At 43.8% G+C, this 17,169-nt stretch overlaps 1 protein-coding gene across 1 annotated transcript in view; it reads right to left on the reverse strand.

Moving 5' to 3' along the window:
• The window catches only part of ENO4 (enolase 4), a 29,035-nt gene extending 12,889 nt beyond the window's left edge, over window positions 1-16,146 (reverse strand). The window contains exons 1-9 of the mRNA XM_065894858.1: window positions 15,982-16,146; window positions 12,429-12,557; window positions 11,537-11,727; window positions 9,400-9,545; window positions 7,543-7,712; window positions 7,316-7,447; window positions 5,911-5,964; window positions 2,771-2,827; window positions 179-346 (exon numbers count right to left, since the gene is read on the reverse strand). Of these exons, the coding sequence (XP_065750930.1) occupies window positions 179-346; window positions 2,771-2,827; window positions 5,911-5,964; window positions 7,316-7,447; window positions 7,543-7,712; window positions 9,400-9,545; window positions 11,537-11,727; window positions 12,429-12,557; window positions 15,982-16,146 (1,212 nt within the window). The remainder of the gene's footprint in view (window positions 1-178; window positions 347-2,770; window positions 2,828-5,910; window positions 5,965-7,315; window positions 7,448-7,542; window positions 7,713-9,399; window positions 9,546-11,536; window positions 11,728-12,428; window positions 12,558-15,981) is intronic.
• Window positions 16,147-17,169: the final 1,023 nt, after the last annotated feature.

Genomic DNA, 17,169 nt, shown 5'->3' on the forward strand with positions numbered 1-17,169 from the left:
GTCTGGTCATTAGGTAACTTGCCTCTCTCAACTCCAGTATATTTGGACCCCTCCCATGATACTAGCTTAAAATATAGGATTTCTTTGGAAATACATACAGATAGGCTCTTCTTTTGAGTTCTAATTTAAAAACAATGAGACTGCAACAAACAGTAAATGTTCTGGCGTGGAAACTTACATAGTCCATCAGTTCATGTGCGGCACAGTTGATGGCTAGATGGAGATTCGTTCCCATTTCTAGCCCCAGGTTCGCACAGATTCCTTGTATTAGGAGCAGTGGCTGCTCTATGGTGTCATAATTAATGGTTAAACAGCCAAGATGGGACATCTTGCCAGTGATCTGCTGCTTCAGGATCAAGAAAATCATGCACGTAAATAGAGCACATTAAGGTTCTTGGGGCTTCCAGTGGCTGGCAATTCGTAACAGACACAGCTCTCCAAACACGGGGTCCTCTGATGCTCGATTAATCCTGCCTCTAGTTCCCACTCATCTCTGCATATTTTCGGGCAGATGATTGTCCTGCAGTACCTGGGAATAATGTTCTTACTCCCACGGTTTTCAAGTTTGACCTAGGAATACACTTTGCTCTCTTTAGTTGCCCATGTTATTATCTCTTTATTGGCTCTATCATTGTACACGGGCTCACCTGAGCCATAACCACCAGGTTGGTGACTCTACAGGCTGTCCCTGTAAATGTCTGTCCTGCCTGTCCCTAACTGCCTTCTTCCTCCAAATCTGCTCTTTCCTATGTTCCATTTTCCTTTAGAAGATTATAAGTGTTAAAACTTAAAAATTTAACTCTCCTTCAGGAAAAGGTTTTATTTTAAAAGGGATTGAAGACTTCAGCTAAAACGATGTAGCACTGAGGATGCATTGCAGTGGAAGAAGATTTCAGGACCCAAATGAACTCAGGGGAAAGGCAGCCATAGGCTTCGATTGCAAGGTCAGCCTTGACGTGCCCTCATCATAAATTGTCACTATGCAATTTTTTTTTTTTTTTTTTTTTTTTTTTTTTTTATGCGTTACGCGGGCCTCTCACTGCTGTGGCCTCTCCCGCTGCGGAGGACAGGCTCCGGACGCGCAGGCTCAGCGGCCATGGCCCACGGGCCCAGCCGCTCCGCGGCACGTGGGATCCTCCCAGACCGGGGCACGAACCCGTGTCCCCTGCATCGGCAGGCGGACTCTCAACCACTGCGCCACCAGGGAAGCCCATCACTATGCAATTTTAACGTAAGTTGAAGCAGTATCACTAAGGTGTGTGTGTGTGTGTGTGTGTGTGTGTGTGTGTACCAGTCTCAAGAGCAAACATGAAAGTAGGTATAAATATCCTATTTTTACTGATGATAGTACTAGTTAATTATAAGAACCATCCAACATTTTTAATGTCAGTGAGAAGAACCTTTTATTTGGCAAAGGAATAGTTGGGGAAATTTTTGTGTGTCAGTTAAGGAGTTTCATTACGGAGTCTTCAAAACTATGAAAGCACTTATTTGGTGCTTACTAAATGCCAGGTACCATTCTAAACACTTTACATAAAGTAAATACATTTACTCCTTACATCAATCCCATGAAGCAGGTACCATTATTATCCCTATTTAAGAGAGAGTTGAGTACTTGGAACAGATTTTAATCCAGGTAGTTGAGCCTCTAGTAGTCCATGCCTCTAATTCTGGTATGGCTTGCCTCTCTAGAATCTATCATCTATCCTGTTTCTAATGGTGGGGAGGCGGGGGAGTAGTAAAGCTGATCTCATGAAGGGCTGATCTTGGTCTCAGTTTCTCAGAATACGTCAGACAACCTGCTGGAATGAAGGGAACAGAGCTGAGATTTGCTACTTGTTCACCAGCCCCTGCCTCTCTTGCAAGGTCCAATTCTAGTATACACACCTGTCAAGGATTTTACTTACTGCTGTATCTGTTCACACATTTCTCTTCTCTCTCCCAAGTTTAAGGAGGAACTTAACTTTTTATCTCCACCAAGTCCTCTCCTTCCTTTACTAGTCCTTCTTGCTGATGACTTCAACGGACCCTGAAGTCCCTGACATCCAGGTAGTGATTGCAGGGTTATCAGAGCAAATATCACACATGTGAGCAACCCTCATCCATTTGCATTATCTTCGGGGTTCTTGTTGGTTGTTCTAACTATATTGCTGAAAGTCAGGCATATAATAGGTGTATCTATCAGAGCGCCCACAGTCACCAACCTGATGGACTGATCAAGTGCAGCTGGCTGAGGCTCTGCAGCCCATTTTCACCAGGCTTGTTTGCCTGACCCTCCTGGCAAAATCTGAGCTCTGGCAATGGTTCATCTGAAATGGTGCCTCAGTGCTTTTGGGGGACCAGATGAAGGAATTGCTATCTTTTTGTGCCTTTTCTTTTTTTCTTTGGTAGTATTAAAATTAAAAGCCAAAACATCCTATATGCCTTTGAGCTAGTATTCAGAGAGATTCATCTTCCCCAGCTCTTCACCTAGAGGGTTTCCCACGTAATCCTATTAGTCGTAAGAGCCTCTCCAAGCCCTCCGAGCTTTCACTTGGCCAGACAACTGCAAGCAGTGATGGCCTGGCAGCCTGTTGCCAGAGAGGTGGGGGCAGAATGATATTCCAGCTCTGGGGGTTGCCTGGTTTAGTCCCCTTGAAGCAGTATCACCATGTGATTTCCATTTGTGTTAGGCCAGTCCTGGAGCAAAATGACTGGGAGAGGGAAAGGGGCAGGGAATATAGAAATGAACTGTCATACAGAAGCATGGTAAACAAATACATTTACTTACTTGACCTCTTTTGCCTCCATTATGACCTTTTTTTGTCTCTGGTTTTGGAGGAGGGGACTGCGAGACAAGATAACGACATGTCATTCGGGATTTTCAGACACGTCTGTGGCAGCAAGCAGAGCTTCAGGTCCTCTGGCCTGCCCACTGCTCTGGGGTTGAGCCAGTCTCACACACACACACACACAGGGATGATGCCAGCCACTCTTTAATTTCATAAACCTCAAACTGTTTCTCAAAATCAGGCACATGTTCCCTTTAGTTCATCCTTACATTCTGCCTCCGATCACATGTATGAGGTATGGATATACATGTTCCTGCATTTCTACTTATATAAGTAATTATTCACTCATCATGTCCTGACTCCTGCTGTGTGCAAGAACTCTTTTTACAGGAGGAGAAGTCCCCTTCTTGTCCTTAAGGAATTAACCACACTGTGGCATTTGCTTTTAAAGGCCCAACATATTGTTTTAAATATTCTCACAGTACAAACACTTTCTCTGGCAGGATGGGTTTGACTTTTGGAAGCAGCCCATGGTTATTAAATCTGGTGAATCTGGTGTGTATAATGTCATCTGACATTAAAATCAAAGATACTTACCAAAGAGAAGCTTCCATAGTTTGGGGTATTGATGGCATGCTGTAACAAGGATTTAACCTGTTAAAGGATGCACTTTAATGCCCGGCGTTCATTGGCTGTGTAAGCTGGGGCATGTTTGTCAAGAAGCAACATGGTTCACACACACACTCCAGTATATGCAAATACAGAAGTTATCCTGCATCTTTTCACTATGGAGTCAGCTAAAGTTTCTGTCCCTGGTAAAAATAACATAGGAAGCAAACTGATGTGCCAGGCGGGAGAGATACAGTGGTGAACGAGATGCATAGGTACTGCCTTGGGAGCCACGGTCTAGTGAGGCAGACACGTGCGATGCAGGTAACAACCAGGGAGGAAGCGGGTGTGATGTCGAGTGCAGAGCAAGGGGACATCCTTTGCTCTTTTAGAAGAGTCAGGCAAGGGGACTCAGGAGAAACTGATACCTCAGGGGTATGTGGGACTGCTGAACCCTCTGGGCCCAGAGCTGAGCAAAGAGCAAAAGACTTAAAGCAGAGCTTTTCAGCCTTGGCACTCTTGACACTTGGTCTGGATAATCCTTTGCTATGGAGGGCTGCCTCATACATTGTAGGAATGTGTAGCAGCATCCCTGATCTCAGCTTTCTAGATGCCAGGAGAGCCCCACCCTCCAAACTGGGACAACCCAGAACGTCTCTGGGCATCGTCCCTTGGGCAAGATCATTCCCCATTAAGAACCACTGCCTTAATAGAACATGTTGATACATTTTACTATGTCAAAATTTGAAAAGAAAAAAATCCCTATGACTGCATAAAATACAGTTAAAAGATAGGCAACATGATAGAGGAAAATATGTATAACTTGCTGAAAGGATTGAAGCCTTTACTGTAGAAAGAATTCCTAGGTATCAGTAAAAGATGAACACAAATAAAAAGGGCAAAGAAATAAAGCAAGCTGTAGAGTAATTTGTGCAGAATTTTATATGATTTTAAACACAAAACACTATATATTTGTATGTGTGGTATCTGTGTGTCTTCGTGTATAAATACAAAAGGAAGGCTAGAAGACCACACTAAATTTTTAACAGTGGTCTAGAGTCCCTCTAGAGATGGGACTGGAACTGAGGGTAGTAGTGGCTGTGGGGTCGAGGGAGGGGGAGTTAGTACGGGGTGGAGGGAGGACTAACTCTACCAGTGTTTGAATTTTCACAGCAACATTCATGAGCTGCTTGTATAATTAAAAATCAATTGTATATTTAAAATTGTATAATTAAAAATCTGGAAGTCAGGATGATTGCAGAGAGCTCAGAGATCCTGAATTCCCTAATATTCTAAGCTGGACTTCTTCCACCTGCTCTGATAACCACCACCACTGCGTACTGTTCACTGCTGTGTCTGCTCCTGCTCTGAGCACATTGCATATATTCGGCTCGTTTACTCCTCACAATGTATCACACCCATTTTATAGACGACAAGGCTGAGGCAGAGAGGTTATATAATTGGCACAAGGGGCAAAGCAGAATACAAGCTCAGGGTTAACTTTTTCAAGTCTGAGTTTCTGCAGGCTGGTCACTCATAAAACAGTTGTCCTCCTGAAAAGCACCCCGGCAACTGGCTCCAGGCTGGTGCTTAAGGCAATTCTGATCAACTGTAGGGCTTGGGCCCCCACCACCCTCCCCCATCACCTATTCTGTGCTGGCAAGATAGCACTGGAGCCAAAGTTCCTTTATGTCGTACTGAGATTATATCTCAGCCCCCATCCTGCTGGGGAAGGAGCTAGTGCTTCCTAATCATGTAGCTTAAAAGCCTCACACTAAATAAATATTGGGTCCTGGATTGGATCCTGGAACAGAGGAAGGACATTAGTGGAAAAACCAGTGAAATTCAAATAAAGTCTGGAGTTTAGTTATTAGTAACGTAGCACGTTGATTTCTTAGTTTTGACGAATACTCTATGGTAATGTATCCTGTTAACCTTGGGGGAAACTGGGTGAGGGGTAGTTGGGAACTCTCTGCACTGTCTCTGCAACTTCTCTATAAATACAGTATTATTCTAAAATAAAAGACAAGGATTGGGTCCCTCAGCCCTGCCACATCATTGTGCATTACTCCAGTTAGAATATGATGGGAACAACCCACTGACTCATACAGTTGCCCCTCATACTGCCTCTGTGACTTTCCCCCTCAAGGGCTGCTCAGCCAAGGGTGCTTGTTTGCCCAACACCAGGATTCTAAGCAGGCACAAGTGACTGTGCCTTAACCATTACACCAAACTGCCTCTCACTAATCCTAGGGGCCAGATCCTTTCTTTCTTTGCAAATCCAAAGGGATGATCTTAGCGTAGGGCCAGCTGCCTCAGAAATCAAAAGAAGATTGTTAAGTTCCATTAGAAACTGGACCCATAGCCAATGAGGGAATGTATAAACTTGGCTCATATGGGGAACCCAAAGAAAATATGTTTTCATATTTGTAACAACAATATTGATTTTTGTTGCATAATGAACTATAATTTGGTTACTAGAAGGTAGATAAGCATCAGTTATTAGATTCCATAGATTCTCTTTACATACCATTTCAATTGCTTGGTTGATGTGTTTCTGAATTTCCAGAAGCATGTCCACACCCTGTAAGCAGAATAACCATGATCTCCCACAACTGCAGTCTAGAATTTTAAACATAAAAACATATACCACACATGGCTATTTCTAACTTAGAAAATCTGTAGGGTCCCTGATAATGCATCCTGGTTAGTGAATTACTTATGGCCTACAAAATCAGAAGATCAAATGTTAATCTTCAACCCTCAATCTTTATTTGGTTGAAAATGAATGAGAGGTTTTTCTTCCTCATTATCCTCTCTTCATTGTTCAGAACTGATTGGTTCGGTTGGTTGGATCAAGTTAACTTCATTCTCTTTCATGTTCTCCTGACCAACCTTCTTGCCATATATGTCACAGGTCATCAAGGGATTCTGCATGATAGTGTTTGAATTAGTATAAATCCACTGTCACTTAGAAAGTAGAAAAATGTATTCTGATGATGGTGGGATCTGCATATGGAGACAGATGAAGAATGGCAGGCCAAATGCTCTGGTACCCAAACAGCAGATATTAACTGAAGGAAAGATCCTGGCGCCAGGATCTGAACGTGATCCGACAGATGGTGAGCCAGATATAAATCCTAGTCTTCCAAAATTGATAGAAGTGGGTAATGACTATTCTCCTTAAAAAAGGATTCTTTATCATAAAGAAATTATCTTGAGATTTAAACAAATGATTGTCACTAGCTTCGATAAAATATCAGTCAATAGACTACCAGAGGGGATGGAGCTTCCCGTACTTTTCCTGTAAACATCCACTACAGGACACGAATGTTTAGTTCTCCCCAATGCCTAATTGGTAGAATAATTCATGAAGATTTAAAAAGGCGTATTGACTCATTCATGCCACTGAAGAACAATGAGACACTAACAAACCTCTGAGTAGTAGAGATGCCACTTAGGATTCCTTCATTCCATATTCCATAAACATGCACTAAACCTCTCTTACGTGCCGGGCAATCTGCTAGGCCCTGCAGTTCCTACTTAACAGAAGGGCTGCTATGAAAGTGCCACCTTCCTCTTGTCGCAGCCATAGTGCATAGACTAGTAAATTAAAAAAGCTCAGTGGCCCCAAAGAATATCCTTCCAGCACTATCAAGGCCTGCAGAGTCACTCGCCCGTGGCTTCTCTGTGAGACACGAGCATGAGTCACTGTTGTGATGAGCTGGAGATCCAAGGTGGTCTAAATTTGGTTCTCTTGCATTTGAGGTCTTGTTTTCGTCCCACTTCCCTAATTTACTAAATTTTTTTTCTCATTTTATATTTAATTCCTTTTCCCTTGGTGTCATAAGCCTTAGGAACATACACTAAAAACTCATTGATGATGAAGGTTTTTTTTTTTTTAAGAAAAGGTAGTTTGAGATAATGTAAGGTACTTGTTTAGCTGTTAATCCAGGATGGGGTATACAAATCACTTCTTTCATTAAATTCAGCTTGCCAGGTGATGACTTCCCACAGCTGACCAGAGATACCATCAGGAGAGGTATCGTTAGCTTTGCCGGCTGATCCTGACAAAGGGGGAAAGCAAGGGGAAATGAGAAACGTGGTTCATCCATCTCGAGATACTCATGGGTCCTTGTAGAGAAATGTAATGGGTACTCACCTGGTGGTGCTTCAGCAGCGCAATATTTAAGTATAGAGGATTACTGCCCAGCACGGCACTGGTTTTGGCAACAGCCAGTGACACAGCTCCTATGGCCATGCTGCCACAGAGTATGGGTTCAACAGGTTCTGGGGGTATAATTGGTTTTTCTGTAAGAGTATCCTTCCTCCCTGAAGAAAAAAGTATTGATAAAAGATTGCTTTCTAGAAAGTGTGACTATGATAAAACTATATATATATTTTTTAATGCTTTACTTATAGATGTGAAGGCCCAGCATAAAGAAGGGTTGAAAGCTGAGGCTGGCAAGAAAATATTCACCACTTCAACCCCTGAGAAGTTTCTGTCTGACCCTAATGCTCAAATAATCCTTAGCCATGGATTTTGCGTAAGAAATTTTAGAACATTCAGTATTAAATCCTTCAGCAGTCATGTGGGGCAGATATTGTTATCTCACCTAAACGGGGGCTTAGGTTCAAAGACTTGCCCAATACCTAACAGAAAGTGAATACAGAGAGGATTTGGACGGTCTTTGAATTCCAAACCCTTTGTTTTCCTATGTTCCACCATCGCTCTTGCATACCCAGCTTCGTGTTGAACATCTCATGTGAGTATCTAACTACGTATCTTGCTTGCCCACCCCAAACGGACGCCCTTTTCTATGAGGACTTCCTTCCAGATCTAACCATCCACCCAGAATCCTCACCCATCTTTCACTCTCACATATTCTCAGCCACCCTGTCTGATCAGGTACCACAATGTCCATAATAAATCTCTAGTTTTCCTCCTGTCCTCTCCTTCCCCACAGCTACTGACCTGAGTCAGGTAGGTAAAACAAGTGGAATAAGATGTGTGAGCACCCAGCACATATTAAATGTTTAGCAAATTACTGTCCCCTCCTACTTCTTCCCTTCTTACGTTCCGAGTTCTATCAGACAAAAGAAACCACCAAATGAACACCTATTGGCAGTCTCTACCTATGATTCAGTAGTGGTCATCCCCCCCCTCCAGGAGAAGATTGGTCTAACAGGATTCTTCTGCCTTGGGCAACTCTCCTCCCCTCTCTGGGCCTCAGTATCTAAATCTATGAAATAAGAGACCTTGGCTTCACGATCTCTTTGGTCCGTGCTTCTTGTTCTTTCTTACTTAATGGAACCCACACTTACCTGGCATTTAGTTTGTTCCCGGCATTGTGCTAGGCGCTGGCAGTGCTAAATTGAATGAGGCATGACTCATGTCCTCCAGGAGTATGTTGTAGTTGGACAGACACACAAATCACTGTTACAACAGCTCTAGCAGCAGCTCCAGAATTAACATACTGGAGGAGCTGAGGTTAGCCATATGTTGGAAGGCATGGAACAAAGGGCCACGATAACTTTAAGATTATTTGTCTTAAAATAGCAAGGTCTTCCAAAGATAAGTTTCATTAATATATTACCTATGACTGAGGAAATTTTGGTTATCCATATCAAAGGATATCATTAATCTTTAAAATATGGAGTGGATTTCTGAGGAGCTAATGGGAATTTTGAGGAGCAGTTAAAGGTCTCCATGCCACCCTCCCCTTCCCTGCCTTGGGCATTGCCACTGTTCAGTGCACTCTGTTTACTAAGTGTTCACCTCTGGGTAAGAAATATTTTTATCTTACAAATAAAAATGGAGGGTGGGGTGGGGGAAAACCGTGCCCACCTCACACAGTAGCTTTAAGCAAGGAAGTGGCGTGGAGGATGGATGGTACCTGGTGGGACTCCAACCTAGGTCTGCAGCAGAGAGATTTGAACTTGGAAGGGCAGTCCAAGTTTCAGCCTTTCTTCCTGCACATTTGTTACTAATGGTTCTGCAGGATGATAAGCCACCGACCTTGCTTTTGTCCTTTTTTTTTGGCTGGAGGTGGAGGAGGCAGTGGTGGTGTTAGAGGTGAAGGTGTAGGCACTGTGGAGTCTTCCAGGCTCTTTTCCAATTCTTTTCTCTCCTTATCTTCTTGTACTTTACTTTCAAAGAATGTCCTTAATGGTAAGACAGTACAACTTTACAGTGAGATTTTGAGAAATATCACTAGTAATTTTGGTCATGTTTTAGTGCTGACCCCAAAATGTTTCAGTAGTTAACTCTGCTTTTTAAGCTACTTAAGAACAAATCAGCTTCAATTTCCAAGGCTGAAAAATGATGCTGTTATAAAACTATGTTCAAGAACTGCAAATCATTTTGGCCTGGAAATAAATGTTTAAAGATTTTAGGTGCTCATTTTTAAAATTATCTGAGCCCTGTTTGTTATTTTTTAACGTAAAATTTGAAGATATAATTTGATTAAGGGCTACTGGACTTTCTTTTTGAATAAATGACCATCAGACTAAAAATGAGGCAAGAATAGATAGTGAAATATATAGCACTATGTGCAGGACTTCCTTTTCTTTCTTTCTTTCTTTTTTTTTTTTTTTGAGGTGGGTGCTTAAAATGAACAGTTAAGAAAACTGTTGGGAAATCCAGCTTAGGTGCATCTACGTAAAATATAAGCTCCCCGGAATAAAAAGAGGCTAAAAGCTTCCACAGAGAAAACAACAATAACAAGCCAAAAAAAAAAAAAAGACATGGGAATCAGATTTGCATCAGATGCCAATGGGGCAGTGCCTTTAAAGTGCTGAGAGAAATTGATTTCAAATGAGAACTCTATACTCAGCTAAACTGTAAACCACAAAGGGAAAGTACTGACATTTCCACACATGTAAGAACTCAAAAAATTTACATCCCAAATACCCTTTTCTCATCTTACTTTTAAAGGTTGGAATCCAGTAATTTAAGAAAGAGGATGATATGGGATCCAGGAAACAGGAGAACAATGAAGGGATGTCTTATGGCATCTCTTTAGTAGGCCTAAAGAGGAACCAGTCAAGATGGGAGATTTGGGAGGGAAAACTCCAGGAAAAAAAGGAATGTAACAGAATAGAAGGTATGACTGAGAGCTTGGGAAAAAAGAAGGATGTGTTAATAGCAAATAACACCCTGGAAAAATGGTACAGATGAACCGGTTTGCAGGGCAGAACTAGAGACACAGATGTAGAGAACAAATGTATGGACACCAAGGGGGGAAAGTAGCGGGGGCGGGTGGTGTGATGAATTGGGCGATTGGGATTGACATGTATACACTAATATGTATAAAACAGATAACTAATAAGAACCTGCTATATAAAAAAATAAATAAAATTCAAAAATTAAAAAAACAAAGATTGCCTAAAAAAAAAAAGCAAATAACACACACACACACAAAGTACTAAGTGGAATAGCATTCAAAAACTGTAACTTTGTTTCAACCAAAAACTATTCAAACAAGTTTTTTATAAGGTCATGATCCAACTCCGAGGCAAACTAAAATGTGAAGTTATGCACAATTAAGCAAGTGTTGAAGCTCAGAGAAAGAGAATCCAGTTGACCTTCTTTGGCCAAGAGGGTTGTGGCGTTGGACCCCCACAAAAGGAAAAGTAATGCTAACCCACACTTGGTTAGGCATTGAACAGTGCTCACATAGCCCTAGTAAACAGTTCCTTGGTTTTCAGATTTTAGAGTCAACCTATGGGCAAAACCTGGAGGACTTGGTTGTGTCTGGAGGTCAGAATATAAGCATCCCCACTGGGCTATATAAAAGGACAAGAGAGGCTCATGGACGAGGGGGGCATGTGAGGAGGTGGGGAGGGGGAAAGGAGGACGTCCGGATTCTTAACCCTTTTCCTGAGAAACTTTTCACTGAATCCTAGGAAAGCTCTATGCATAAAAGAGGCCCAAAGGCCTTATGTAGCCTTACAAAGTAAAATTTTAATAACAGGGTTTTCAGAAGAAAAACAACATTTTATGCTAAATTTTGCTGCTTTAGCATATGCTTCTTAATTGACTTCCTGATTGTACCCTATAGATATGACAGACCCATTTCACTGGCAGGTGAAATGGAAAGAGAAAGAGGTACATAGTTATACTGGACACTTACATTTCAAAGTGCGAAATTTACCTGAGCACCTGATCCACCTCAGCCTGGTTGGAAGGAGCTAAGCCCTGAAGCTCCTCGGTGATGGTTTCGTTGACCCACCGCACCGCAGTGCTGACGGCATCTGACCTTTCTAATTCCTCTGCTTCAACTAGCTCGGGTAAAGCGTTCTCATGGACTTTGAAGTGAGTTGAGATCACCACAGAACATATATTCTGAAAACAATATAAACGTGTTCTACATTTTCCCTACCTTTCACAGGAAATAGGAAATTGAATGTATCTAGCTTTTAAGGTACATGATATTTTATCACCAATTTCCAAGAGAAAATGAGAATCTATAATTTTCTTTGAGATATTTTTATAGCTATTGAAACACGATGGAACCCAACTTGAAGGAACGTTTAAAATTATTAACTTGTTAAAATACCCTTCTAAAAACCCTACATTGAACTTCATTTTTATCACTACCTCTCTAAAAAATAGCCAAAAGGAGACAAATTTAATCATAATTATTTTCATTTATGAAAATGAAATTTTCTTTCTGTAGATCAGTCTGTATATCTATAAATCTATATATAAATACATGAATCTATAACCCTATCTGCAGATTTATAGAACTCATGACATTAATAATGTCAGAGTTTTTTAAACTATTTTTGCCCCATTTCCTTTCTCCATCTTGGATCATCTTCAGGTTAGCAAGTCATGTCTGTACCAGTAGTCCACGTAACCTAATAAACCATCATGGAAGACTGTATGATTCATGCTTTGTTTTCATAATTACCTACAAATGGTGTGTGTATTTCACACACACTGAATTTCAAAACGTTAATTTTCCATAATTTAGACAATACATGCTCATAAATGCAGTGGAGCCAGGACATAGTGAAGAACACATTTAAGCTGCCTCCTACCTTGGGAAAATTTTGAACGGTGCAGAATATTTCCACTTGTAGTGTTGGAAGCCCCAGTCCATCCAGCACATTTTTCCCCACGACTTTGCATATGGTGGGAGGCTTTGCAAGTTTAGAAAAGCAGTTTGCCTTCAACACACACAAAAAAAAACACAAAAATCACAATACCACATCTAATTTATCTTTAAAAGGTCATTCACATTTACTCTAGTTTCTACTAAACCTCTCCTTGAATGCCCTCCTCGTTCTGGAATTAGTCTAGCAGCTCTGCGGGAACGTTCAGAGATTTGGATTTAGCCTCTGGTACGTGGGGCAGTTTGCTTTTTGAACTCTCAGCAGAAACTCGCAAACATGTCTTTATTTAAAGGTCTCGTGTCACTCTTTAGTGGGCCCTAACCTATCCTTCTGTCCAAATACCGAAGTCAATTGGTCTCTAGAATACTGTGATGCATTCAAACCTAAAAAACCTTAAGTGGGTCTATTTTCATTCCTCCCAACAAGGCACCGGATATTTTAATGGTGAAGACTTATGCAGAGGCTGTATTTCACTTACCATCAGATCATGCGTAGAACTACATGTTCAGAGAGGATTGTTGGAACCTTAGTAACAGCAGTTTCATTGATGTGGAAGAGCAGAAGTCATTTGGAAGTGATCCAAGAAAGAGACGGAAGAAAGAGAATGAAGCTGAGGGAGAAAGTCCACTCAAGGAGCCTGAGTAAAAGGATTCAGTACGGTGTCCCTACGCAGAGGGGCGGAAGCTGGGAGAGAAGGAAGAGGAACGAGTGAAGGCCCACCCTCCTCACCCCCTTTATCACCAGACAGTATTCACTCTTCATTTTCATTTAGCAGACCAGGCCTCTTATCTTTCACTTCAAAATCCAGTGACCTCAACCTACATAACAGGTCATTAATGCCCATCAGCAGTGTGCCATCACCAAGGTGGTGGCCAGCAGAACTAAAGCAAAAGCCAATTTTCAAGCTGTCCAAGCATTTGAAGGATGATGGTTTGTATATTACAGAGTAAGTACCTAAATGAAGTTAGATAGAATCGGGAGAAGAAAAATACGATCTAGCTTATACTTTGTGAGTTCAATTCAACAAGCAATGAGCACCTACAATGTACCACATATTGTGTAAGGAGGAGAATGGAACTAACTTTTAAAAAATGCTTAGGATGTACCTTGAAGGAGTGACTTTTTCTTGTTTATCACTGTATCACATACCACAATGCCTGGCATATTTAGGATTCCATAAATTAAATCTTGTATAAATTCATAAATGTCAGACACAAACCTTGGGCACATTTGTATACACTACGTCATTAAACTCTCAATTATAAGTTTTATGCGATAGTAATATTGCTGTTGCCCACAGGGATCTTTCCCATCCCTGAATTCCTCTGATATGTAAGAGAAGCATAGAAGAAATGGCATTTGAGCTGGACACTGGAGGTTGTGTAGTATTTCAACAGGCAGACAAGAGGGAGAAACTGAAGGCAGGTACTTCAGGTAGAGGGAATAGGATAAGTGAAGGGGAGGGAATTGGGAAACTTCACGCTGTAGGGGGAAGTCAGTGCGCCTGTGCGGAGGAGCGGTGGGGGAGGGGCAGGGGAGTTGAGCCTGTTACCGAGGTAGCCGGGCGAGTACTGTGAGTCACACACTGGAACGTGTTTGATCTTACTCAGCATGCAAGGGGGAACCACAGGAAGTTTCTGAGCAAAAGAATGATGGTCAGATTTGGGATTAGGAACATTGCTCTGGCAGCACTGTTGGGGATGGACTTGATAGAGGGGGAGACTAGGTGAGAATAAGGATGGCCAAAACCAGGGCAGTGACTGGGAAGACGAAAAGGAGGTTGCCTTTATGCCAATCCAATTCCTGAACATCCTTCAAAGCCCAAGCCAAAACTCTCAGATGCTACAGCCCACAGGGATCTTCCCCACCCCTGAATTCCTATAACAGGCACACAGTGATCTATTCCTCAGTCTAGCACACAATCCTATATCACCCTGTTACTCCAGTTATCTTATGTATCGGTGGCTTTTGTCCCTAACTGAGGTATAAACTCCCAGAGAGCTGTGCAAACCAAAGACCTGGCTACCTAATAGGCTGGGAAGAGCATTCCACTGGGGACAAGAGTCCAAGTTCCCAGTCTTACCTTTTGCACTAAGTAGCGGTGAGACAAGGGCTTGGTGTCTTTGTAAAATGAGGAAGTCGTTAACTTTCAAGAATTCCTCTAGCAAGAGACAGTGGAAAGATAATGGAATTGGGGGTTGCATTCACTCATTCATCCCACAAATAGTTCTTGACTGTCCACTATGTACCATGCACTCTACTAAGTACTAGGGAAACAGACCGGGTTTGATTTCTCACTGTCATTCACTGTGTCCCTTGGGAAAATCATTTAAATTCACTGGGCCACAGTTCTTCATTTGTAAAACAGGAATCATAATGTTTACCTCACCGTGGTCCTAAGGATAAAGTGATATCACATAAAGCACATAGCACAAGGTGCATCCATAAACACCTCCCCCCTCACCCCTCCCCCAGTTTGATGTATAGGCCAGGACCGAGAAAAATAAACATTCGTGGAACATCCCCTATATTAACTGCATCTACAAGATGTGGTTTTGAACCCTGTAAACACATCATGCTTCTTCACAGCATTTAAATACTCTGCTTGGTGTTGGCATATTGCCTCACCATAGTGCAAATTCCTACCAGTCCCAACCATGATGCCTTCCAGAAGGTGGGTGTTGGTTAGTACTTATGGATCTGGAAATGAGAAAACGCTTGCCTTTGTTTCAACCCCCCACTGCTTAAGGCTAAGATGTGTGCCAGATGGTGCGCTGGGCACAGGGCTTAGGAGGGGTATATGAAAAGGCCGCCGCTCTCCACAGGAGCTCACAAGCTGCCCAGGGAGGATTTCAGTACATGCAGGGGACGCTACAAGGACGCTGAAGGACGATTAGTCCTGGGCAAAGTGGGCAAGACTCTGATCTAAATTTTAAGTCTAGGTGCGAGCTGGTCAGGTGGGACGGGCATCCAGGACGGGAAGGGCGCACAAGTCAAGGAGCGGACATTTGAAATCGACTGAAACTTGGCAACGATGGGAGCCTGCTGAGTATGAGGCCCCGGGGTAGGCTGAGGCTAAGCTGTAGCGAATACCAAGGTGTTCGTCCCGTGGTCAAAAGGAGGCCGCTGAAGGTTGGTAAACTGAGCTACGAGGTATTAAGGTCTGTGATTAAAAAGTCAACTGGCAACCGTGGCAGGCCCGCCCAGAGGTAGCGAGGATGCCTGCCAGGTCCTGAGCTGTCGCCTAGAGTCCTCATTCCTCTAGCAGCTTCCAGTCCACCACTTTCTCGAGATTCCTTCACCCAGACTTCCGCCCTGCTTCTTCCCTTCAGGGTCGCGGCTCCGCGCAACTACAGTCCCCTACCCCGCGGCGGCGGCGCGCGTGCGCGACTCTGTGGCGCAGGCGCACGGCGTTGCCGCAGCGCGGGGCGTGGGGAGAGGGGCTGGAGAGGAGAGGGTTCTTGTCCCAGGTCCCTACCAGGTGCCCGTAGACATCGGCAGGCTGGAGGTAGAAGGTGGAGTTGAGCAGCTCTTCCAGCCTGCGCGGAACGTCGTTCTCCCGGTAGTACTCCATCGCCTGCTGCTTCAGCTTCTGCAGTTCCCTAGTGGTCCCACAGCTGCGGCCGCCGCCTTCTTCCCCCATGGTAGGAGATTTAAGCCTACAGCGGGGGTTAGCTGGGGGGCCCGCGAGCGTCCTCCCAGTCGCTAGGCAACGCAGCGAGATCCCGACTCCAGATCTCGCGATGTTTCCAGCCTCACGTTCTTCCCTCAGCCGGAGTAGCGAATGGCTACTTCGTCCTCCTCCCCCTCCCTCCGTCTCCCTGAAGGTTTGGCCCACGGGGTTGGGTTCATTGACTCTTGAGACCGGCTCCGTCCCGGCGTCGTTTTCCACTCCTTCCCCGAAGGTTTTCAGATGGAAGAATAGTTAACGCTCTCGTGAAGCGCTTTTTGCGGAGGCGTGAGAGGGTTAGCCCCGGCTTCCAGCTGGGGACTCGAACCTCAGGTGGCGCCGGTTCCCGGTGGCCCTGGGACTCAGGCCATCGGGCTTTCCCCAGCCACCCCCTCGCGGTCGGGGAGCTCCTCCGGGCGGCGGCCTGTGCCGGCCCACTCTCGGGGGGAAGGTTGTAAGAACTCTGGGTACCCTTACTAAGCTGTGGAGGACCCAGGAATTCAGTGATTCCGCAGATACTTACCAGCCCTGAGCAGAGCGGTGTGCTGGCTGGGCGTACTGCGAGGTCCAGGAGAGAACGGCCACGCGCCCTCCCCTGGGAGATGAGTGGGACTAGTGGGGTGAAATTTTTCCGTAGAGGGAAAAAAACAGTGTGGGCAGAAAAAATTTGGGATGAATCTTAAGGACAGGCCTAGGGTGGGGTGTTACAGACAGACTTGAGGAGGAGAAGCAGGAATGGAGGACTGTCATTGGGTCCTGTTCTCTCTTCAGAACCTTCAGAGGCCGCCTGCGTCCTGCCCTTTTAAATCCAAACTGCCTGTTTGGCTTTATTACACTTGCTAGGTGTCTCGTGCAATTATACAACTTCTTAATGCGCACCCTCTGTTCTAGATACTTCTGCTGCAGGAAAGGGCTGAGATGGACAGGGTGGTTCTTGTTCCACTCTTGCCTGGTGGTGTTGGTGACCTAAGGCAGACCATTTAAAACGTTCATGTT

The sequence above is a fragment of the Phocoena phocoena genome, chromosome 16, assembly GCF_963924675.1.
Source record: "Phocoena phocoena chromosome 16, mPhoPho1.1, whole genome shotgun sequence".
In the NCBI taxonomy this organism is placed as follows: Eukaryota; Metazoa; Chordata; class Mammalia; order Artiodactyla; family Phocoenidae; genus Phocoena; species Phocoena phocoena.